Source organism: Anolis sagrei, chromosome 1 (genome assembly GCF_037176765.1).
Source record: "Anolis sagrei isolate rAnoSag1 chromosome 1, rAnoSag1.mat, whole genome shotgun sequence".
NCBI lineage: Eukaryota > Metazoa > Chordata > Lepidosauria > Squamata > Dactyloidae > Anolis > Anolis sagrei.
Genome location: NC_090021.1, coordinates 56,025,648 through 56,052,246, shown reverse-complemented (window position 1 = coordinate 56,052,246; position 26,599 = coordinate 56,025,648). Strand labels below are relative to the sequence as shown.

Here is a 26,599-nt window from a genome sequence, read left to right as displayed (position 1 = left end):
TCTTGCCCTTGGTCAGCCCTTCTTCCTTTTTCCTTCCATTTCCCCCAGCATCATTATCTTTTCCAAGCTTTCCTGTCTTCTCATTATGTGGCCAAAGTACTTCATCTTTGCCTCTAATATCCTTCCCTCCAGTTAGCAGCTGGGCCTTATTTCCTGGAATATGGACTGGCTTGATCTTCTTGCGGTCCAAGGCACTCTCAGAATTTTCCTCTAACACCACAGTTCAAAAGTGTCTGTGTTTCTTTGCCCAGACTTCCTTATGGTCCAGCTCCTGCATCCATAGGTTACTACGGGGAATACCATTGCTTTAACTATGCGGATCTTCATTGCAATTGATGTAAGAAAAAAAATGCCAATACAGTATATTACCATAATTGTATTTCTAAACATAAATCTTTTCTACATTCTTTTAACAGTAGCTGTTTTCTTTCCCTGGCAGAATTTACACCAAAGATTCTTATTCACATATAATTCAGTAGGACACATGTATGAATCAATAGTTCAAATGCTCATACCATGCTCCTGAGACAAATCAATGTAGAATTAGTCCATTAAAATACTTCATCTTTTCTTTATTATGTTTTGATTCAATTTCTCCAAAATCTGAAAATTGACCTCAAATGTTTACCTTCAAAATCATGTATTTACCTTGTTCTCTTGGTTCTTTTCAGCTCTCTCTTTCCTCAGAGTAGTATCATGAAATGGCAGACTGCTGAAGTAATGGAACTACTGTTTCCTTCTTCCTGGAAGGCCTCTGTTGTGTATCTTTTTTCTGCTACTTACCTGTCCCACCTCCATTTCCACCTCTGCCTGGACTCACCTTAGACTCAGCCTTAGCCATGCTGCCCTCTCCCATCCTTGGCACTATGGTGCTACATCATATACCTCCTATTCCCTTTCCTCCTTCCCTCACCATGTGACAACACACTGTCCCCTCATACATCTTAACCATCATCAAGTTTTATTGTCTTGCATCTTGCAGCCTGCTACTGTACCTCTCCCCCTCCTTCCTCTGTTTCCTCCTGTCTTTCAGTTCAATCTCCCTTCTCTCCTACTCATTCTGTCATCTCACCTTGTGCCCTAGCAACACACTTAGCACATTCTTCTTCAATTCACCTGCTTATGTTGCTCATTCTGCTGTTTCTGCTATTCTTTCTCTTACATAATCTCATTTCCTTCTGGCATACCCTTGCTCCTTGCACTCTGATGTTCATTTCACTTATTTCAAAGTCTCCAATATTTCCCCCTTTGCCCTTGTTCGCTTCTTCCACAGCACAACTTGCAATGCTTACTCTCCTGCCTCTTTTCTCCTTCCCCTACCTCATTCCATGTCTTTGTATTGATCCTCTCCTTTGCATCTTTACCATTGCTCACCATTCACTCTTGCATCTCTCCTTCCCTTCCCAAAGCCCACACTTTATTCGTGTATTCTGTCAATACCTTTCTTTTCCAGACTTCTTGCTCCCTCCCTTACATCACTGCACATCTAAAAATCACATTGCTTGCTTACTTCTTGTGTCCTGAGTCTTGTGCTGTTTACTTTCAATCTCTCCTAGGCTACTGGGACAAATAGCATTACTTTCCAGTTAATAAAATGGAACCTGCAATACCAATGTTGTGAGATTTCTACTAGTTCATATATACCTTTTGGTGAAGGAGATTGAACTATCTGTATCACCCTAGTTTCTAGTCACACTGCTACTTGATACTTCTGCAAGAATTCCACACTGAAATGAAAAGGCAGCATAATGTACAGAAACATGTTTCTTTATTTTCTGTGAAGTAAAAAGAAAGAAAAGAAAATAAGTCCACTAGGCATGAAAACTTGCATTTGAAAATAAATTGGAGGACTGAACAAAATGCTGTGTGAAATACATTCTGTATAATGTCAGGAATTGTTGGTGATCAGAGCCATGAGAAAAGAAATCAATAATGCAGACATTAAATTAAACATTTGTATAACTGTAAATCAATGCATGACCCAATTATTTTGATTTAGTATTATATCACTGGAAACTTAGTTTGCAGTAGTATAAAATATTGCCATTCTTCTTCATTATTTAACATTAGTTTTTCTTCATTCCTCAGTCAGACAGAGATTTTTGAAATAATGAAAACTTGTACTATAGTAAAAAGATATCAATCTGTCCCTTTGGTATTCCCATTTTTGTTTAAACAAGTGGTCAAGTACAGGTATATCGATCTTTGGTTACATATAGTAACACTGTAAACAACAGACCCAGTTCACAACCAAATAACCTCACTATGACATATTGTACCCAATGAACCATATCCAAGACAGCAGGATCCTGAAAGGAGATTTTGTGCCCTTTGTACCAACTTTGTCGCTTGCCTTTCAGACATGCAGGAGAGGGAAATAGGAAGCCTAACAAGTCCACTGCCAATTTTTACTGTCTCTCTTTGTGATTGGCATTACAAAACTCAGGAGCTTTGTATGTAGACCAAGTTGTTAGATGTAGAGGCTTTTACCTTCTCCAAATTGCATTTTTCCCTTCTTGGAAACCTTTTTGCACTTGCAGGTCTACAGAACTCAATCAGGTGAAACGTATTTAAGGTAAAGATGAAAAGAAGGAAGCATAAAGATACTAAGTTTGACATCAGCTCTGAGAGTCCTAAGGAGCTCTCTATATATACCCCCCCCCCCCACCCCAAATCTGTAAACAGCAGACTTTAGGGAGAACAGTTAAATTATATTTCAACCTTCACTGGAATATATAAGATTGGAAATCTATGGGTCAAAAAAAAAAAGAAGCAAAAATCCCACTGAACATGAACATAGTAACCACATGTTTGGGTCCCAGAAATTTTTTAATAGCTTCACATCTTCAGGACTGGAACCCCCAATGGCACAATGGGTTAAACCCTTGTGCTGGCAGGACTGAAGATTGACAGGTCTGAGTTTCGAATCCAGGGAGAGCGCAGATGAGCTCCCTCTGTCAGCTTCAGCTCCCCATGCGGAGTCATGAGAGAAGCCTCCCACAAGGATGGTAAAACATCAAAATATATGGGCATCCCCTAGGCAACGTCCTTGCAGATGGCCAATTCTCTCTCACCAGAAGCAACTTGCAGTTTCTCAAATCACTCCTTACATGGAAAAAAAATCTTCAGGATTAATTTACCAAATGAAATGTATCTTGGTTTAGGATTACCTATTTTGCAGTATCATACAATAAAATAATATTTAATAGATTTAAGTCTACTACATCTGTTCCTCAACAAAAGATTATAGTGTAAAGTGAGACAGGGAAAATAACTGCCACTATTTGGCAATGACTGCAATAGTAACAAACGGGTATTGCTTAGATTATCTACCTCTTATATCAAATCAAACTGGTTTTGGAATAACATGTCTGACATTTGGAAATATTCATTGGAATCCCATATTGTTACAGATTACCCTGGGGATAATCTGTACAAGTATAGACAAAATTTCGACACAGCCCTACTGAGATATGCAAGTGTCTCCAGGATCTAATAAGGCCTCTAGTTCCGTTTATACAAAATCACTGATATTATGAACACACTAATTATTGATTCATGTTTTGCTGTGAACTAAGCCCACTGCCCGTAGGAAGCACATTTCCTGCCATTTAAAAAATGTCTTGGTGCAAACTTGTTTTAGAATGGATTGAAACTAACTACTGTAATAACCATGTTATTAATACTATATGTTTCTTGGTTTCTCTTTATGTGCACAACAGAATAATGATAGAATCATGCAGTAAATATAGCATATTTACAAAAAAGAGTACAAAACATTCAATATTCTGGTATTAAAGCATTTACAATGCATAGGCATTCATAAAATGTATTTCATAATAAAACTAATGACTTACATAAGCATGCAACAATTGCTCTGTTTTTAATTTTTTAGAAATCATAGCACACTGGATTGTTCAAATACAAATCAGCTAATTAAAATTACTTTGCAACAACTCTCTTGTATTGGCAACTTTCCATTCTCATAATCTGTATTACAGGCCTCATTAACCACATGATCCCCTTGAAGATTCTGTAAGGCATGTCTCAAGTAGTTCAAATATTGAAGCATACTCACTAAGTTCATCTTAGGGCTAATTCAAAGGTAACCAGAACAAGAATTAAAGAATACAGAGTCAATTGTAGGATTGTGCATGTTTCTCAGCTTCTTTTCACATTAGCCTCTGTGGTGGTTTCAGTGCTGCATCTACTGAAAGGTAACGAGGATAATAGGTTTTCTGCTAACAGCCTCAACTCCACAGGGTTGGAATTTACAGCTCCCCAGATGTTATTTAACAGCAGCTCCCAGCATTTTTTTTATCTTTGCTAGCTAAGGCTGCTGGAGTTTCAGTCCAACAGCATCTGGAAAGTTGGATGACTTAACTGGCCCAGAACCTCCCAATTACTGTATCAGCGAACTAGCCATACAGTTTTCAAATGGAGTTCAGACATCTTTGCTCCTTGACCTCAAAAGGACAAGGAAAGCACCAGCATACATTATACAGTGCTGTACAAAACATCATGTCCTATTGTAAAATACATGGGTAGTTCCAGTTTTCAGAGAGTAATCTGTGTCAAAGAAAACTGGCACTATTTATCTGTGAAAAGGGCACTGTGGTACACCCATTAGCAAACATTTTCTCATTCTCTCACTGTTCAAAATTCAGTTCTGTGCTATCAGAAGGCTTTCCTAGTTCAGCAGCCAAGGATTTGCCACCTAACAAAAGAGTGATGCTATCAGAACCATTCTTTGAATATCTCTGAGCAATCTGCTTTCCTTTCGGGTATCCTTTCTGAATAATATAGTAGCCTGATGCAAAAGCTTTATAATAAACCTGTTTTTAAAATCATATGTTGACTTTTATCTCCCTTTCTCTATTTGCTTTAAAGAACATCTAATGAAATGAGCAAGTAATCTTGGGAAACCTGTTGACAAACCTCAATGATTCAATTGTTTAATGGTAAGTTTTTACATAGGTAAAGTCCACCGCTTCAATGCATCTAATCTAATTAGCAATAACAGCAAGATTTAGGTCAATATTTGCTGAGGTAGCATATTTATGAAACAGAATGGTAGCTATTATATCACTTGAACAAGGAAAATGATTCTAAATATTTCTTATCCTCACCCCAGATGATGGCGTGGTCTAGATTTTGATGTATTTAATGGTTCTGATTGAAGCAAATTTACCCACCCCAACCTCTGACCTGCTGAAAAAGTTGCACAGAGGGCCTGGGGACTCTTAAAAGTAGCACTGCTTATTTTAAGGGGAAATATATAAGGGGACGCCATAGGGAATAGAGGGCAAGCTTGTTTTCTGCTGCCCTGGAGACTAGGACACAGAACAATAGCTCAAACTATAGAAAAGGAGATTCCACCTGAACATGAGGAAGATTTTCCTGACTGTGAGAGCTGTTCAGCAGTGGAACTTTCTGCCCTGGATTGTGGTGGAGGCTCCATTTTTGGAGGATTTTAAACAGAGGCTGGATGGCTATCTGTTGGGGTGCTTTGAATGCGATTTTCCTGCTTTTTTGGCAGGGGGTTGAACTGGATGGCCTGCAAGGTCTCTTCCAACTCTATGATTCTATGAGACCTTCTTATTCAGAAGGCACCTTCTACAAGCAGAGTCCTTCAGTTCAAAGAAGGCAGATCTTGGAGCCAGAAGGAAGTTCCATAGAGTTCAGCATGAGGTGAGTTTGTATTGGATTGAGTGAGGTGAGTGTGTATAGGACTGCCCTTTACAACATACGGTGAAAAATTATTGTCTCATAGATTTGAAATGAGGGAATTTATCTTAAAGACCCAGTAATATGTAATTAGCATTATAGTCACTCAAAGCATTGTGAACTGAAGTCCACTTAAAATAAAAAGCAATTCACCAGAATGTTCCCCAATTCCCATAACAAATAAAAGCCTAACCTGGCCCCCTTACTATGGTCTCATCATTGTCTCTTGGGTGAAACCAAGATGGAAAATTTGAATAGTTTTCAATCCAACTCTGTCTACGAAAGCTGATAATTTATTTCAGGATGTTAAAGCAAATGTAGAAAGAAAGTAGTGTTTTATGTAAGGCCTGATTCAAATTGGTAGTTCAGACTAGACGAGACCCATTGAATCTATGCAACTTACATATATGCTGGCTAACCAGATTTCCATTGATTTAATGGCCCTGCCCTAATTGGGTCTAACAATTAAATTAGGCTTGTGTGTTAGACCAAAAGGTCTGAATTACTTCTGGATCATAACAGAATAGTATGTAGATGCCACGTTCTTTACAAGATATGACTTCATAACAAAGGAAATGCTACAGTAGTTCCCCAGAAAGCAAAGTCTTTGTTAAAATCCATTAACTGCAGCAAAGTTCTGCCCATTATTCCTGTCTACTGAGCAATGAAAGCAGCAGGAGAAATCAAACACCATGTGAAATAAGCAAATGAGCTTCTAAAGAAATATTGGTGCATCACTGCAGAGAAAAGACATCCTTTACTGAATACTAGAGGATCTATAATACAAATCAGCTGACTATGGATGCTCAGGCTGGATCGACACTGCCACTGCATGCAGTTCAAAATGCATTGAACTGCATTATATGAGTATACACTTTGCATATAATGCAGTTCAAGAAGCAAAGACCACCAGCATTGAAGCGATGCTCCTACGCCATCAACTCCACTGGACTGGCCACATTGTCTGAATGCCCAATCATCATCTCCCAAAAAAGTTACTCTACTCCCAACTCAAGAACAAAAATGGAATGTTGGTGGACAGGAAAAGGGATTTAAAGACGGGCTGAAAGCTAACCTTAAAAACCGTGGCTTAGACACTGGGAACTGGGAAGCTCTAGCCCTTGAGTGCTCTAACTGGAGGTCAGCTGTGATCAGCAGTGCTGTGAAATTTGAAGACCCACAAATGGAGGGCGAAAAGGAGAAACGTGACAAGAGGAAGGTACATCAAGCCAACCCTGATAGGGACCGCCTTCCACCTGGAAACTGATGACCTTACTGTGGAAGAACATGCGGGTCAAGAATAGGACTCCTCAGTCACCTACATATCTGCCGTCAAGACACTGCACTTGGAAGGCCATCATACTCAGACAAAGAGGGATCGCCTAAGTAAGTAAGTAAGAGCTTAAAGAGTTGATAGAGAGTGTTTGAATCCTATGGCTGCTCCTGAGAATTCTGGGATTTGTAGTGAGGTCCAGGACCCCTCTGACTGAGCACTTTAAAGGCTCCTCCCTCAAGGCAGCCACAGCATTTAAACACCCTTTACCTCCTCTTTAAGTTCTAGTGTGACACGGTTAGAAAAGATGAATGAATAGCCTTCACCAGCTGTAGTTTTCCAAACTTTATGATCTTCAAAAGAAGGCTTCTTCTAAGGGTGACCTGCCACCAGACATAAGGTGGATACTGAGTACACCGCCTTCTTAATGGTGGTATTCCAATTCTGAAATGCTTTCTCTAAAAGTACCACTTTATTATTTGATCCCAGGCAAACCCCTCTTTTACACACATACACACACACCCAGTTTTAAAATTTTGAATGAGTTCTGTTGCTCTTCTGTTCTGTTTGGGTTTTGTTGCCTTATTAGTTGTTGCTTCCGCCGAAATGTTTTTTAATGGAATTTTATTTTCAACCATACTGAAAGTTTAATCATGGGGAGTGAATATATCTATAATAAAGCAGTATCAGCCTATAACTAGAAATGATATGATAAGTGATTCAAAGGAAGTCTAAATAATATACAGCTAATCAAACCATATTCATGTCCTGTTCCCCCCACCCCAATATTTCCCTCCTCTTCTTTCTCCCTTTCCTTACATCTATATTTTCTAGTATTAAGGATGTAGGCAGCTTCACAGCTGTGAATATGTATTTAATTGGAGTTTATGTCTTGTAATCTAAAAAGCTTGTGCTCAGATTTTTTGATCTTATTTATTACCATTAATATTCATAAATCACACTTTCTGCCCAGAGTTACCCAAAGCAAGTTATAACTCTTTCAGCCACCAGCAACAGACTAAAATGAGACACATGAGCAGATCTTTTCATGGAGGGATACACGTTCATGCAGTCTGAACATCTGGCATACTATGGACAATATACAAAATTATGTCAAAAAGGAAGAACCAACAGAAATAAGAAAGTTCTATTATTGTTGATTTAAACTGAACCAATAATTCATCCACTAGTATCTTAGTGAAGAGAATGATAAATATGAAATTTACAACACAGGAAAATGGGAGGGGATTTTGAGGGTAGTGGCAGTGTAATACTCATCTAATTTTAATCTCCATATTCACATAAGGTTAATCCTGCAAGGCTTCCTATTTGCAGGAACACTTTTCATTAACCCCAAGAATGAATGAATATATATATATATATATATATATATATATATATATATATATCAGCAGATGAGTCAAAGAGCTGAGTTTTCTCAATCTGATAGCACAAAGTAAAGCTTCAAATAAGAATGCAAATCTCATGGTTCTTAAATGCAAGATGCTATGGCAAAGAAAATGTGGTAGAAATGTTATTTATTTAAGAGAAAAAGGGAAAACAATGGGCTTCTTCCTATAGATAAACGTGTGTGAGAGAGAGTGTGTGTGTGTAATGGAGGCTGGACCATGCATAATTGTTATATTAGTGCTTCTGATATTTTACTTTTAGAGGAGGTTCAGAAATGCAGTGGGTTTTTAATTTTTTAATTTTTTTTTGCATTTGCCATCCCACTCTAATGTAAACTCAATTTTGTCCCTTACGGGAACCAGCTAGAAGAGACTGCTGTTTTTAGGTAAACAGTAGGCTTGGGCGGTTTCGTTCGTTAATTTCGTAATTCGTTATTAATTCGTATTTAAATTAGTTTACGATCCAATATTGAGCCATGCAGGACTACTGTGAGGAGTAATTAAAAATCGAAACAATTTTTCCAATTTATTTCGTATTGTTTCGTAATTGTTTCGTTATTGGTTCAAAATTGTTTCGAAATTGTTTTGTAATTGTTTTGTAATTATTTCCGTATGTCTGGTGCAAGTTTTATAGTTGTTGTTTGTTTTAACAGTGATAAAAAAATAAATTATCACACCAACAGTCAACAACAGAGGGAGAGGGAAGCTTCAGAAGTTCCCCCTGTCCCATTTGGAGGGTTTTTTAGCATATTGTGCAATCGCGTCCACCATTAACAAATCGATTCGTAATTTTACGAAATTTCGTATATTTTGAACTTTTTTAAAGGAAAATTTCGGAATTCTTTAAAAAAACGAAACACAAGGGCCCCCCTAAAAACGAAACAAGTTTAGAACCAAATTTTTCCGTGGTTACCCAAGCCTAGTAAACAGCTTCAGTAATGGACCCTTGAGATTTGACTGCACAAAGCTGGGGAATGCATCATACTGAAATGGCAGCAGATAATCTGCAAAAAAAAAATATTCTGAAGTTTGGACTTTTTTCCATGTGCCTAATAAGACTTACTTTGATTTTGGTAAATTCCTTTTTAAAATATTCTTACTTTATACTGTATATTGTTTTCAGCCAATTCATGATATGATTTTTTAGGAGTCTGAAAACCATGATAGAGTTAAATGAAACCCTGTCCAGAAAAAGGCACTAGTAAGCATTATTACAAGCAACAATTACATTTTGTATTCATTAGGGGAGAAAAAAACCCCTAAATTTCTTCAAACTATTCGTGTTATAGTGTTTGACCTCATCACACTAGAGAATGAATCCACTTTAAATCTGGTTGCTGCCTCCTGCAGAATTCTAGGGTTTGTAGTTTAGGGAGGAGTCTTTAACAGCTTCACTAAACTACAAATCCCAGACTTCTGCAAGAGGCAGAAACTGGATTTAAAGTGGATTCATTCTCTAGTGCAACAGTTAGAAAAAATCTACATGAAAGTGCACTGTAGTTATTCTACCTGGACAATAATGAATACAAAATTGTACAGCATTCTGAAGGAATGAGCTGCAACCTGAAGGAGCTGGGGGTGGTGACGGCCGACAGGGAGCTCTGGCGTGGGCAGGTCCATGGGGTCACGGAGAGTCAGAAGCAACTGAATGAATAAACAACAACGTGCTGCATCCAAGGTTTGTACTAGCAGATATTCCAACCAGTCACAGCAATTCTATCAATGTTGCAGTAGCAAGCAACTTGTGTATCAGCTTCAATAAACAATACACAACAGATCATGCAACACTGACCTAGAATCAAGGTACAAGGATGAATTGTGTTTCCTCCAACCTGGAGGCACCCTCCAGATTGGAGGAAATAGCAAATATTAATTATGACCCCATCACTGTAATGGGGAACAAAAATACTGTGACTTCCCTCAATACTAAACTGTTTAAGTCTAAACTGTATTTTTTTGCAGCCAATGTAAGATTTGAAAATTAAATCTTATCATTCTTATGAAAGAAATCATAAAGGTCAAATTTTAGTCATTTTAGAAGCATGTCACTTACTGGTGGGCTTTAGATTTCAGAAAAGAAACCTGCTTGTATTTATTGTAAAATAGAATATTCATTTTATTTTTGCTATAGAAAGTGTAAATAAAAGAGACACCAATTATGCCCAAAAATATAAATCAAAGAACATCCCCCAAGAGCCCACAAATTTGCTGCTGCTGTGCTGTCTGTTTAGAAAGGAAGTGAGGAATAGAGCTCTTTTAAAACATACTATATTATAAATCCTGAAACATGCTTCTCATTTTCCCTCTCTACCTTCTCTTCTCCCAGCTAAACATCCCCCAAGAGGAAAGAAGAGAGGAAAAAAGAGAAGGGAGGGAGGGAGGAAGAGAATAATGGAAGGAAGAGTGGAAGGGAATGGAGGGAAGAAAGAGAGAAGAAAGGAGAAACAAAAGGGAAGGAAGGAGAAAGAGGGGGGAAGGAGAGAGGAAAGAGGGAAAGGAAGAAGCAGGAAAAAGTAGAAGGGAAGGAAGGAGGGAGAGAAGGAGAAAGAAGGGAGGGAGGGAAGAAGGAAAGAATGAAGGAAGAAATGTTAGGATGGTGAGAGAGATGAGGGCCTGAGAAAAGAGCCCAAGGGGCTGCACATGGCCCCTGGGCTGAGTTTGCCCATATCTACACTATAAATTTCTGGGCATGCCTCTATGCTTGCAGTGGATCACCTCTAAAGCACTCTAGAAAAAATGAGAAACATCAGTATTACAGAAATAGGTTAACCTTGTAATTTTGAGTAATAAGCATTTTCCCCAAATTTGCAAATACACTAGTTAGGAGAAAATTCACATTACATGCAACCTATTGCTGACTTGGGAAAAAAATGATTTTAAACTGTCCTCTCACCACGAAAAAGCAAGGTATTTATAATAGTATTTTTCCAAAATTAAAATTAAGAGGGTAAGTGCATCATTAGCAGAATAATTTAAATTAGTTCAGTCATACCCTTTAAAATTATTTAAACACATGTGTTTTTATTACAGTATACACATACTGTAATAAAAACAGGCAGACAGCCAAACAATTTGCTTAAACAGTATATGCTTAAACAAAGAAATGGTTAAGATGACTGTAAACTGGGATTATATTATCTACACGGGAAAAGGCCTTCTTCATACCCATATCTTTCATTTGAGTGAAATCTGCATTTTAGTGTCAACCACTCTAAGGACCAGCCCTTCCAGACAGGCCCCATATCCCAGGCTCTAATCTAACCCCAGGTTTTCTGCTTTAAACTGGATTATATAAGTCTGCACTGCCAGATAATCTGGGATAAACAGAAAACCTGGGATTAGATTCTGGCATATAGAGACTGTTTGAAAGAATACACTTACCATGTTTATGCTTGTTTTATACTAATCAGAAAGGAGAGAAAGGCATAACCCTATAACTTAAAGATCAAAGCATGCTTTTAAATTTCATTGTGATACCTCCAAAGCAACAACAGACCAGAAATGACATTCAGTGTCAGCAGTAACAAATCTAACATTTGTAAATAATACAGTATAGAGAATATAGTTTAAAGAATATTTTATATAAGTGTGCTTTTTCCTATAAATCTTTTTTGCTTTTTGAAAAGTCTGTTGTCTGTAAATATCAAAGGAGAGGTCAGTATCAGTCCCATTCTCTCTCTCAATTAGTTGTACTGACCAATAAAGTAGACTTCAGTTCACATTTCTTAGGGAGGTCTTATTGGCTGCTGCTTGGTGGTGTTTGTAGCTTAAACAGTTTGGAATTTTTGTAGTTGAACTTTTAGCATAATGTGAATACCAGTCTCTTTCAAACACAGCTTTTAGTTGCTTGATTACACTGGTTTTGTTTCCTGACTCTGCTTGGTTGATGACCAGGCCAGCTCCAGCATCTGTATTAAAATAGGTCCCAACCCAGTCAAAATTACCTATAAACAAATGAAAGCACATTCAATCATAATTTAATACACAAAACAGTATTGTTTAAGGACAACTTGAAATTTCTTCTGTCAAAGAAAATCCAGCCATGTTTCCTTTCTTCAAAAATAGCTTGCACTTACTTTTTGCATGCTGTCCTTAGCGGCTCATAGGGAAGGTGAGTGGGTGTTAAATCATGTCAGATGGTTCTAACTTTTCACATGTGGGATTTACTAACAAGTCAAGATGTTAAATTAGTCCTTCAACTCTTTATTACATAATCATTTTTATTTTAAAATTTGTTGCTTACATGTATTATGCAACCTAGCATTAAATGCATCAATAATTTACTTACCGATATAAACGGCTTTATCAGTTACTACGTACTTGTTGCGATTTAGCTTAAAAGTGGAACAGTTCTTCTGTTCCTTAAAACAACAAGCACTTTCTTCTTCAAGATCAAAGAACTTCTGCATGAAAGAGGACAGGGCAGGTTAGTGAAAGCAAAGCATCATTACATCAGTAAAATGGTAACCTATCACATCTGAAAAATTGAAAATTAACATAAAAAGATTATGAAGGAACTTTGATTTAAGATGACTTTGTGGCAAATCCTATAATCTGTATCTTTCAATAGTGATTGTATTCTAGAAGATTACCTGTCAGTTTGAATTTCAAAGGTGTGGCATATAATTGCCAACTATGACAATACTAACAGGAATCCTGGTCTTTAAATTACCATGATTACATTCAGATTTCAGGGAGATGTGATATGTACAAAAATAACTTCAACAGAGGAATAGCCTGGAGAATGGAGAGCCACCACCTTTATCAAAAAGCATTCAAAGGCAGTCACAGATGAAGACCACTATCTCAGCCAATTTTTGTAGTTGTGCAGGTGAAATGGCTAGCAATAGAGGCCATCAAACAAACATTGTGCTGATGAATGCCAGAATGCCATCTACTCATTGTTAGGGAAAAACTACCCTAAAATATAACAGACAATCCAGAAACAAACAGGATACTAAAAGTTGAGCATTCAGTTCATTAGCGAGCAGAGCATGAAGTGCCATGTGATGTGGCTGTAAAGAATTTAGAGCTTAGGCAGGCGAAGATGCAGAGTCCAATCTTTAAAAAAATCACAAAAAGTTTATTTACAATATAAACAATAACTGCATTTCTTAATAGGTAAAGAACTGGGTCTGAGCTACTCTAACACCCATCTCTTCTTAGGTTTCAAGAGAGGGAAAAATAATCCAAGAACTACATCTCTGACACACAAACAGAAAGAGATCTAAAAGCACACAGCACATACTCTGATGTAAGAAACAGATGGCAGTGGAAAAGTATCCATTCTGCACAACCAATCAAAATGAGAGTAGAAACAGAGAGGAGAGGAAGGTGAATCAATAGCTTGTTTTGGGCCTCTGCTCCTTCCCTTTTCTAGATGGTGGTTGTGTGTAGGAGCTCTTGAGGAGATCTTTGCTTCCATCTTTACCTACCTGCAGAGGATCCTAACATCTGAACCCTAAACTATAGTTAATTTTAAATATGATTTGGAGAAAGAAGCCAATTTAATAAACCATGATTTGAAACTTGCTTGTTTCTCTAAATCTCAGTTAAGATTAACCACATTGAATTTGGGTTCAGATATAATGACAGACTGCAATTAGTTGAACACAAAAGGAGAAAGCCTCCAATCTCTGCTTAGTGATCACAAAAGAGCTGAGGAAGGAGTTGATGACCTCAAGGTTCATTTACAAAACTAAAGGCAAGTGTACCACTGCTTCAGAATGAGGTTTGTGTGTTTTATGGAGGCAGAAAACTTCTCCATTTTGCAATCAAAATCAGCTGCAAAAGGTATGTACAATGTTTTGAGGCAATAAATATTTATGAACCCAATATGTTTCCGTTAAACAGCTCTTCTTCAGAGGAATTTATATTTATTACTATCCATAGAAAGAGCCAGAATATGCTGAACTGTGAAAATCAAATACAATCTAAGCAAAGAAAGAGCACTGAACAAGTGAGATGAGCAAACAGACATTTGACACTGGGATGCCATTAATATACTGAGCTAACAAGAAAGAAGATTGTGTATTATACCTGGTGGAAAGTACAAAGATGGGATTTAAACTTATTTCTTGTGGCTTTATGAGACAGCAAAAAAACAAAAAACCCCACAAAAGTTTTAGAGGAAATAGCAGAAGGAATACTTACAACTTTCAAACTACAGCCACTAACTTCTGTACAAATTGCTTTAAGAGATGAAACAAAGTTAAATGTGAGTGGATTTGTTTCTTTTGAGTAACTTATGAGGAGCCGTACTTTAATATTTCGAAGAATCAGTGCTTCTCTTATCTTTCCATCCAAATATGGCCAATACCTGTGGAGAGAGCAACCAATATTCTTTTATTACTTTTTTTAAAGGCAGGATTTGTTAGTCAAGTTGGAAAAACCCCAGAAGAAAACATCATCAATATCTCCAGATGTCTGCAAAAGATGTATTTGCTTTAACACAGTGAAAAATGTTATAAGAAGACCAAGGAAAGGACGTTTATGTGCAAGGCTACTTTTGAGATTAAGCCATCTGTGGCAGATCATGCAACTGATGAAAGAAGCAGAAGCCTAATACCATCAATATGTAGATTTCCCACCAGGAAACCCCACCACTGTGGTGAAATGTGAGATTTCTATTCCTTAATCTGCCAAATGTGAAGACTTCCATAGTATATACTGCAATTATCAAAACTAAGTGTATTCTGTGATTCCCACCTTTGCCTCTAGTGTAAGAATGCATTGCTATCTTTTTGCAGGGAACCAAACCTCAAGGTTCCTATGTTATATAATTTCCATCCCCAATGAACACCACACCTCTTTATTAAATTTTGCCACCCCAGATACCTTGTCTGAATCTAAGACTTCATATAAAGCACATTTCCATATGACCTCAAACAAATTGTTGTTTTTCTCCCCACTCTAATCTTACTTCGTGTGTTAATTTTTCAGAGATCTTAGATAAATGACTAGGGAAAGATATGACTATTATTAATAAAATTAGACAATAGAGGATAATTTATTAGAGGATTGACAGGGAAGTAGTTTGCCTGTGACTTGAGGAGGGTGAATGGTTGGTATAAGGTAAGATTTTAGATTGTGATTTGTTGCCCTTCTGTGATATTGTATATATTGTGGAAATGTTATTCAAATTTACATATAAAAAAGGAAAAAAATATTTTAAAACCTGCCATTCAACAACCAAATGCAAATCCCCTCAATTATTCCACCAATGAGCATTCACTCCAATATTCTATTTTCTTCTAATTACCAATGAAGAATTAGTAGAGAATTGATCCTCAACTGCATGAGACAATTGTGACTAGAATTTCTAGTTACAATTGAAAGTATGATGAGGAATCTTTCTTCTGGTTAGATCATGACTGAGATTTGGTATTGCCACCTTTCACAAAATGACAAATATAATGGAACTAGCTCATTACTTCAAATCTCACCACTGAATCTCAAATCTCATTGGAAATTGTAGAAATGTTTTAATGGCAGATATAAAAGCTAGAAGGAATACTAAAAAAGAACGAAGTTTGAAATATTTAGAGCTCTACATCAGTATTGTTCACAGAGCCTGTAAAGAACAACCTTTGTGTTAGGCTTTCACATCTAACATAATTCATTCTTCCCCTGGATTGTCACTGTTAATTAGCAGGTTATGACAGTGAGATCAAAACAGATATGTTTCTCACACAGACGAATTCTGTTGGAAGCTTAATGCCTAGGCATCCATCTTAAACGAGTGGCATGTCAAGAAAAAAATTCATGTTTATGTCAAATGACATATTATTAATGTCCTGTCTGAAAGGTGATTTCTGCATAAAAAGTTTGGCAATTTGGTCCCTAAAGAAAATAAAACATATCTGCATATATTGTGCACTTGAATGTCAGGAGTGTTTGCTCCCCAACTATCTGTGGTTTTAATAATCCAATACATATCATGGAGCTGAATCCAGTTTTGTCATCCTACTGGCACCAGGTTTCGATTGCACACAGAAGCTTGTTACATCTTTGCTGAAGTATCAAACCTAGTCTCTTGCTTTTACTTTTGCAAGCTCCTGTACAACTCATTAGACTAGGTGTTGCTTGCCTTAATAATGCTGATTTTCCCTCTGGAATTTGTGCAACTGCTAGGAAAACAACACCATATTTTATACATATTCTCATCAGCCTAAATGCTGATGTTTAATTATGATTTATTCAAAAATGGACATGATTTATACATCCTGTTCTGAACCTCGCATTTATATCTTATTAATTAATTAATTAATTAATTAATTATATTTATATGCTGCCCTTCTCACCCCAAAGAGTTATACGGGTTAGTAGACTTTGTCCTTAGGAAATCTCCTAATGAATGGTTACTTTCATTTTTAAAAACCCCACATTTATTTCAATGCATTGCCAGCAAAATAAAGGTTTCTGGTATTTCACTAACCTTGTCTCATTTGTGATGTTAATAATAGGCAAATAGTCTGTGACAGCAATATAAACAAATTGTTCCGCATCATCCATAACACTAAAGATGGCATCAATATCCAAAACCCTGTCCTTAGGGCAAAGAAGCTTGGGGGAAATCTGTGAAGATAAAAAGTGCAACACTGTACAGAGGATACGATTTAGAAACATTTCATCTTTCTTCAGTGTAGAATAAATACACTGAATGTGGCAATTGAATATTGCACAGACCATCTGTGCTCTTAAACTGTAGCTCTCCACAAGAAATCAAAATCTGGGTACAAACATTTTTTAGTGGAGATTACACCCTTTTCAGCGTCAACCATGTTTCCCATAAGTAAGCCATGGGCAGTATTATACAGACCTCATGACATTGAGATCCTTACAGTGGAAGATGGTGAGGGAATCTGTTGGGCAGTGTCAGACAGCAGGCGAAACTGGCATTGAGTGCCCTGCATTATCATGTCACCCCCTTCACCATCACACAGGGGAAACTATCTCTGCCTAGCTTCCCGTCACAGTGTCTGGTAGCTTACCTAATGAGAACATAGAAAGCCATCCATGTTCTCAGGGCTTCTTCCTATGATGCTTCCAGGCCAGAGCTACACCAGAAGTAGCCCTGTGTCATATGTTGGGCTCCAGCAGGCTCCATCCTGGAAGCATTGTAGGACAGAGTCTAAGTACCGTGTGATAAAGTGGTACATCAGCTACTTAAGGTAAAAACTAAACATCTGAGGATTCCATAGCATTGAGCCTTGGCAGTAAAATTGTATCAAACTACATCAATTCTACATCATATATTTAACTAAGGCATCTGAAAAGAATCAAGGGAGCAGAGGGATGATTTATTGTTGTCACCAATTTGAAAGGAACCAGTATTCAGGAGATTTTACCCCAGTTCCCAATTCTAAAAAGAACTGGCCGATTTGCAATGGAGGTTGCCGATTAGGAACCAAATTTACCATCAAGTTGGAAGGGAGGCTGTTCCATTGCACCTCCTCCTTTATTAAGGAAGTAATAACTTAGTAGTAATTACACTGTATATACTGTAGCGTGACTGGAGAGATGAATGTAGATTTATTTGGTTACTTTTCCCTGCGTTTCTGCCACCACGTGAGGTAAGTTGTAATATTGTGAGAAATGGCACTTTGGACACAGAATAGACGGAGCTGAGGCAATCTTCAAATAAAAGTTAACAATTTTATTAAGTACACAGCGTGTGGTTGCAAGACGTAACTTTTCCTTGTTGCACTTGGAATAATACTTGTAACTTTAACAGTTCATTCTTTCAAGTAACACAGTATCTTTCTGACGTAGAGCACTTGTTTCAGACAAAGTTTCAATACAGGGATGTTTCCCTTATTTGATCCTCCCTAGATCAAATACTAAGTAAACTATTCTTTAGCCTCTCCTTAGACTAAAAGAATACCAGCTATGTTTCACCATTCGGCTGCACTAGCCTGAGAAACTTCCAATAGCCAAACCCAGCTTTTCAAAGCCTCAAAGCTTTGCTTCACAAGTCACTCCGCCACCTTTCCTTTCCTTCTCTCCCAACTCCTAACTCCTCACTCCTCTGAACCTAACTCCTGACTCCTCTGAACCTAAACCCGAACTGCTCACTCCTCTAAACCTAAACCCTAACTGATTTTTAACTGTCGTTTTTTCAAACTCTCCCCTCTAAGCTCCTTCCACTTCCCTCTCTCCATGGCAATGCACATGGAGGATACCTCTGACTTAAGCCGCTCCAGCATTACTGCAGCCAATCTAAACACAAATACAGTTAAAATCATACAATTTATAATCAACTCCTGTACACATCTCTTGACCCAACCCCACAAAACTTGAATAAAACATTTTTATGCCCCAATAGCAAGAAGAATGCAAATTCTCCCTATGCAGTTGATGGCCTGTAAAGTAAGTTAAAGGTGTTAGGACAATAATGCCATGGTTGTAAGAAATGATTTAGCACAAATATGGAGCAGTTATTGCTTAATAAATATAGTATATCTAACCAAGAAGCTGATGTGGACCAACAGACCATATTTATAGGTACCAGTATGTTTTCCACCGGGATGATAGCATGCCATAAAAATTAATAGCCTGCAAAGCCTATGTGTGTTAAAGACAGGTGACAATCCAACCTTGTCTGATTTAATGTTAAAAGTTTTTATAACTTTTCTGTTTTCTTTAATGCATTTTTCAGCTTTCATTTAACTACGCAAATCCTGTTGCTGCTGTTGCTACCAATATTCACAAGAACATCATCAATTCCAATGTTCTTTCATGTCTGCAAAAAGTATATCCAGCAGGGAATGTAGTATATGCCATTGGTCCTGGCTGTGCGTGAGTGATAGTAACGCAATAATAAATAATTCAAACAACAGTGGAGTCATTAAAACTGAAAAGCAGTCAGCAGCTTCCATGACCTTACGCAGAAAGTACATGTCCTTTTGTGTTTATCAGCCTTACAGATTTTCAGTTGCTTAGCAACTGTACCATTATGACTGCTGAAGGGAGAGCACCTAGTTTCAGTGCCATGTGGCCACGGCATAAAATAAGCAAAGGCTGCTAGTACAGTATTTTTCCCATTGGTATTACTTTTTAGTTACATGCTAATATGAGCACAATGTGATTTTTAAAAGATTAACTCAACTTCTGGCTGTGAGGAATATCATGATATATACAAATTGGCATATTTAATGCAAAAGAAAGGAGAACCTGTAGGCTGATATCATGTAAAAGAGAATGAATCCACTTTAAATCCAGTTTCTGCCTCCTGCAGAATTCTGGGGTTTGTAGTTTAGTGAGGCTGTTAAAGGCTCTTGCCTAAACTACAAACCCCAGAATTCTGCAGGAGACAGCAACCGGATTTAAAGTGAATTCGCTCTTGAGTGTGATGAGGTCCTAGGAGAAGTAAAAAGAATATTTTGTGGAAGACCGCCTTAAACCCTAAGTTGGACCCAGTATGCTCAGTGACTTTGGCTGTGTTGATTGACTGGGCTGGAATGAAATGGACAATCCTATTTGGCATTGCTGGTTGGATATTTAAGCAGAGTGGATAAAAACAGATTATAATAAAAACAGTAGGCATTGCATTTCCATTAAGTAATAAACTGAATATCCCCTATATGAAATGCCTAGGACCATAAATGTTTTGGATTTTAGAATACTTTGCATCTATGTATGTAATGAGATATCTTCGATTGTATCGCAAGTCTAATCACAAGGTGTATTTGTTTCATATAGACCTTTTAAAAAGTACACACAGCCTGAATGTAAAATTCCACACAATATTTTAAATAATATTGTGCATGACACAAAGTCTGTGTATATTGAACTATCACAAAACAGAGGCGCCACTATTTCAGCCATCCATGTGGACAATTTTAGATTTTGGAATTCCGGATAAGGGATGTTCAACCTGTACCCAATTAGGAATTCAAATATTTTTATATAAATGTGCTTGATCTACAATTTATCTTGAAAGCCAAGCATTAAATCTTGGAGATATAGTGGTTAAAAGGCATAATGGTAGAGTGATTAAAATTTTGGATTGGAACGTGGAGAGATCTTGGTTGCTCTTGCATAAGTTACTCTTTTTCAATCTGAGAAGTATTGTGGGAATAAAGTGTGGAGACGAAACCCCATAAACAGTGACTTGAGCTCAAACAAACAAACAAGTACTGATATAATAATCTACCCTATACACATATTTATAGCTTATTCACTAGGTGTAGGCACCTAGTGAACATGAACTAATTTCCCACCAGAGCTTACGACTAACCATCATTCATGGACATTTCATTTTTGTTTACTTCTTGGCCATATGTGTATTTGTGACTGTTTGGGGGAGGGGGGGCAGAAGAAAATGTGGCCAGAGAATCCCATATTCACATACTTAGACTATTCTGCATGCTTTCTCAGGAGTTCAGAAAAATAAAAACATGCAGACTACACATGAGGTGTGGACTGTAAGTGGCATTTGGCCCCAATGGGCCAAATATATTGTTCCCAAATGCCCTCTAGGAAACAACATTTTTGCATCCTCTCAATCAGTTCAGGAGAGACTTTCTGCAAAACAGGAAGTGAAGAAGTGACATCCGTTCACTTCTTGCTGTAAATAGGCCTCTCTTGGGCTTCAAATGCCCAAGGAAAGCATAAATGAGGCAATATATTTTTAAATTTTGTTTGGTGAGGTAGGAGGGAGTATGGCCTTTCAAAGTTTCTTTAGGCTCCCCTAAACTTCCACAATTGCCCAGCCCAATAAAGACAGTGTGGCCAAATGAAGTGTGCTGGGATGTCAGAACTGAACAGCATAACATATTTTAAGGCTGTTCTGATATTGTAAGGCTGCTCTGAGTCCCCTTCGGGATGATAAAGTCAGGATATAAATACAGTAAATAAACAAATAAACTATTATTCCAGTTAATGGTTAGATTTGTACCAATGGTTAGGAATTTATCATTTATTTTGTTCAAGACATTTATCACCTCTTCACCAACGAAGGTCCCAGAGTGTATTGCCTATTAAATATCAATAGGATTCAATGTCTTCCAGAAAGTATGTTTCTTCCAGGCCCTTCTCTCGCCCTTTCCTCATTCACAGGCTCGACTTGTGGGAATGAGGGAAAGGGCCTCCTCCACTGTGGCCCCCCACTTCTGGAACTCACTACCTAGGGAGATCAGGCAAGCCCCTACCCTAGCTGCTTTTAAGAAAGACCTAAAAACTTGGCTCTTCCAATGTGCCTTCGGAGAGTGACCACTCAACCCATCTGATTGTTTTCATCTACAGCTGCCCTAAGAATAAAGCACCTTCCCTGCCCCCTATAAAGGCCAAATCCCATTGTTCCTCCCTGTCGGGCTCCTCTCTTATAAATGCACTTTTATCCCTATCTCGCCCAGAGTTTTAACTTTTTAACTTTTTTACTTCATGTGTTATGATGTATTTGTGTTATGATGTATTTTTTTGTTTTTGTGTTTTAATTGTGTGGTATTATTTTGGGCTTGACCTCATGTTATAACCCACCACCATCTCTAGGGAGATGGTGGTGGGTTATAAATAAAGATTATTATTATTATTAATATAAATTTGCCTCTTTTTCTATTTGATGGATTCCTGCTATTACTTGTCCTCTTTGTCTTCTAAATCTACTAGCAAAATAAATCTTTATGTTAGTGGTGAACATGAAAAAAATAGTTGAAGGAGAAAGGAGAAGAGTGTTGTTTCTTGTCTGAATTATATCTATCTAGGGGCCAACATGGTCTTATGACCTCATCAGATGGGGTTTATTCCGGCAGCATATGCTGGTTGAGCCCTAGATGATCCACAGAGCCCACCAACTCCCTTCTGATGACACAGGGGAATTCCAGCTGGACTCTGTGGGTTATCTAAAGTGGAGCCAGTGTATGCCACCGTTGCGGCAACATGAGAGGCTTCCTGTGTAGCGCAGGAAGCAACTGGGGAAAACGGTCAATGCTTCCCCTGTGGGATCAGCTTCCTGTTGAGCCAGGCAATGTGGGGCAATGGGTTTTTCACGCCCCCAATGACAGTCACTGAATTCGCCACTGTGCGTGGCAATTCCAGTGATTCATGTGATAAGGTAATGAAGCACTTTTTTAAAAATTAAGGCAAATGTAGAATTGAATTGCAAATTTCTCAGCAATGGAAATCAGCAACAACCAAGTTTTAAGGCAACAACATGAGAATAACTCAAAAATGACACTGTTTTAAAAGGACATATGTACAATGTCGTTAATCAAATAGTGATTTCAATAGCTAATGAGGACTATAAGTAAAAATATAGCAGGGGAAACATTTTCGAAACCAACCCACTAATCAACCAACAAAAGATAATACTCACCGAAACAAAGACTTCTGACTTGGTTTCATTCAACTTGAGAGTCAATTTATTATCAGTGTTATACACAGCATACAGTCTCTTCGACCAAATAGGCGGAACTTTGCTCTTGGATTTTAAAGAACTGTACAAGGCAAATATCCTTTGTAAATCTAACACCAGGCAGCTGCAGTTGTACACAATGACACCAAGTTCTTTCATCTGTCAATCCAAAGTACAAGTCATTAAGAGCAGATTGTCTAGTACTACATGCTAAAAATGCTTTCAGATGTTAGTTAATAGATAAATGCATGACACTGCTATATTAGTGCAAAATAAATGCATAAGACTTGATCTAAAACATTATCCAAGGTTTTCATAGAAAAAAAATATCAAAACTGGATGTTCTGCTAGTTCTGGCCTTGTGACTAGCAACCAACAGAATTTTAAATGGAATGGATAACTTATCTGTATCAACCTCCTTCCCTTTTGGATTTTATCCTAAATGTATCAAATCCCAGTACTACGTTATTCCAAGTGCAAATGTGAGAGAACAATTATTCATAATCCAAGTTTTGTTTGATGTAGGGTAAAACACTTAATTTTAACAAATGTCATAAATGCCTTATCTTAAAAGAGCCAGATGGGTCTTTTCATAACTTTAGGAAACCCATTCACTCCAAACTGTAAGAGACTGATAACAGTGTTCTTTTTCACTACATAGAGCTCTGAAATGAGATGATGCAGCTGTCTTTAAGAGAAATGCAAATGAACCAATCTTCAGCTAACAAGTCTTACTGTAAACTCTGGTTTGGAAATACTAGAGAGAACTGAAATTTATACTTTGGTATTTATAGCCAGCCTTAGTCCAAATATCAAGTTAGACTGGCTAAAGTATCTTTGAAAGTCCAGTATTTAATTATACAGGAAATGTCATGCTGAAGATGGATTGCCATTACAATTTGTAGAGGCAAGCATAAATTCTGCCAAGGTATATAGGGAAGTTCAGAGTAGAAGCTCAGAGTAAACAAATGCTCAAGGTCCATGTAATTTTTAATGTTTTTGATGTAACCAAGCAATGGACCTGAAGGAAACAGACAACAAAGATAAGATGACATTATAATATGTTGATGTGTAACATACTCTTTAGATCAGGCATTTTTATAAATATATATATAAATACTCTAGTCTAGCCTTTTCAAGCCAAAATGAGTTTTCAAATTATATGTGCATCATGAACATTCACAACCCTACAGCATTGTGTTTGTTGGTTCATAGACCAAAGGAAACTAGAAATCTAACAAAAAGAGGGCTCTACATCAAACTATGCCAATAACCTACATCTAGATTCAACCCTTCTATTGTCTTTGTATGTAAAGCTACCCACCACAGAGGTAGTACTAGATCTTCCTATTTCATCATAACAAGACAGTGCAAAGGTCACCTGCAACAGCACTGTGTTGTCATAATTCTTTCTTCCATCCTAATGTGCTTATAATCTTATTATGTGATGTATAAATATTAGCTTGCTTGTTTCAGTATTTTTTGGTTTATGCTTACTTACTTGCCTTCTCCGAAGGCTTTCAGGTACTGGCGCAGGATTGATAGAGAGGCAGAAATGTATTTATGGCTAAGGTAAGATATCAAGTCTCTAACTTCTCCAATCTCAGAATAAGTGAAATAAGGCACACACACTCCACTCACTCCTTTTAAAACCCTCTATGGTTTTTCAGGAAATCATGATTTATTTTGTATTGTTTTTGAACTCAGTTCTCCCGGCCTGACTTATTTCCCTATATCTACATAGGTGTGCAGAGAGGTGCAACAAGTGGTTTTCTCCAGAATAGCCCTGATTAAATATAAAATATATAGATTGTATCCAATATTATCTTATTCCATATTATGTTATGGAGAATATGTGATTATGAAATGAAACAATTTTGCTACATAAGCTAATTTTGGTAGAATGTTATATACAGAGATATTGAATGGATGGATGACTGGGGAGACTAGCAACCAAGGGAGGCATACATGCAGGAAGAAAAGTACAGTAGATTCAGGATTCCTTTTAGCTACAAAACATTTCCAAGGCAGGGTCAAATTGGACATTTTATATTGCAGCTGCATGAATATTTGTTTCCTCTCAATGACAGAGGTTATTTTCAATTAGCTCCCTAAACTTGCTAATGTTTTATATTTTAAATGGTCACTTGCAGTTACAGTGAGCTGACTGAAAGTTATTTTGTTTCAAATACAAATATGGGACATATGCAAAGAAGATTATTTCATAAACACTCCTATCATGTAAAGCACTACAGCATTATGTCTGATGAATAGCAAGGCCAGAGAGCATTTTGCAACATGTTGCTAGAGTCAATAAGAATAAAATAAGTTTCTTTAACATTTGAATGCAGCTGAAAAACTGCTTCCTTGGTGGATTTTAAGGTGTTTTAAAATATCAGTTCAGTTTCTAGCTTTCATCACCTAAATAGGGCAGACCTACCATAATCTTCACTATGTTGTTGTTTATTTGTTCCGTTGCTTCCGACTCTTCGTGGCCTCATGGACCAGTCCATGCCAGAGCTCTTTGTCGCCACCCCCAGCTCCTTCAAGGTCAAGCCAGTCACTTCAAGGATACCATCCATCCATCTTGCCCTTGGTCATCCCCTCTTGCTTTTTCCTTCCATTTTCCCCAGCATCTTTATCTTCTCCAAGCTTTCCTGACTTCTCACTATGTGGCCAAAGTACTTCCTCTTTGCCTCTAATATCCTTCCCTCCAGTGAGCAATCTTCACTATGCTATCATGTACATGTAGGGGAACAGTTGTTCCTACTGGTTGTGGCGTGGGTAGCCCCTTCTACAGTGGTTTCAGTTGGGAATGGCAATGCGGGTCAAGGATTAATGTTTTCTATCATATTAGGGTCCCGATTCAGCTCCTCAATACATGTATTTGCCTTTTTAATTTGCTAGCGTAAGATGAAACTATATGGAAAACATCATGTTTAACCGATGAGTTAACTGGAGAGTTAATGCACTAAAGAAGAGTTTTATGAGCACTCTGAAAATACTTATGCTCTTTGCAAGTTTTAGTCAAGTTAAGCAAATATGAGAGGGCTTATAAACTATGCATTGACAAGGTCTTGTGTTATGGCTGCTGGTGGGAAAGGAATGCAATTTGAACAATGATCTGCAACTTAGATACTTTTTGAATACAAGATTGACATGGTCCCTTCCCAGCCAAAAATGAAGATGGGAGGTAGTAGCTGATGAAATGTTATTCAGGTGAAGAAAGGACAGTGGCAAGTCAGATGTGGGAAAGGAAGAACCAAATTATACAGATTGGAAGAACCAAGAGTTTATTAGAGATAGAAAGAAATAGTTTGTAAACACTTCTGGACTACTTTGTGTTCTAATCATATCAGAAATTTCACTTGTATTTTACTGTGGGCAATGTAAGACATTGTGTGTTTACTGGTGGCTTTTATTTAGCTTATTTAGCTCTCCCATTCTCGCCATGGGAGAAAGAGAGGATACAAACCAACCAGTTTGGAGATAAAATGCCAAATAACTTTAAAACTCTTTAATCTCTCTATATAATCTTGGTACTTCCAAGCTAGGATGACAAGGCAGAACATTAGAAAAATATGCATGTACTTTTTCTTTAGTTTTGAACAGTCATAATGAAAGAGGATAACTCCTGTATTTAAATATTCTCTCTTCTGTGTCATGAAAAATATCTGAAGATACTTCAGTATGCCATAGCTGAAGCAAGCATATGAGAAGGAAGAAAAGGAGGAGGAGAAAAAATCACGCGTTTTAAAAAAGCTCAAAAAGTGGGACAATAGAGGATAAATCAGCTCTATCTCTGCCAGACTGGGAGAATTGAAGGGTGTGGAA

The 26,599-nt window shown here is 37.5% G+C and overlaps 1 protein-coding gene across 6 annotated transcripts in view; it reads right to left on the bottom strand.

The window, feature by feature from the left end:
- Positions 1–1,751: 1,751 nt before the first annotated feature.
- The window catches only part of PLD5 (phospholipase D family member 5), a 125,360-nt gene continuing 100,512 nt past the window's right edge, over positions 1,752–26,599 (bottom strand). For all 6 annotated transcript variants that reach the window (XM_060753888.2, XM_060753890.2, XM_060753891.2 and 3 more), the window contains 5 exons: positions 22,727–22,924; positions 16,847–16,986; positions 14,563–14,728; positions 12,698–12,812; positions 1,752–12,353 (listed from right to left, as the gene is read on the bottom strand). In XM_060753888.2, the coding sequence (XP_060609871.1) occupies positions 12,121–12,353; positions 12,698–12,812; positions 14,563–14,728; positions 16,847–16,986; positions 22,727–22,924 (852 nt within the window). In that variant the 3' untranslated portion in view covers positions 1,752–12,120. The remainder of the gene's footprint in view (positions 12,354–12,697; positions 12,813–14,562; positions 14,729–16,846; positions 16,987–22,726; positions 22,925–26,599) is intronic.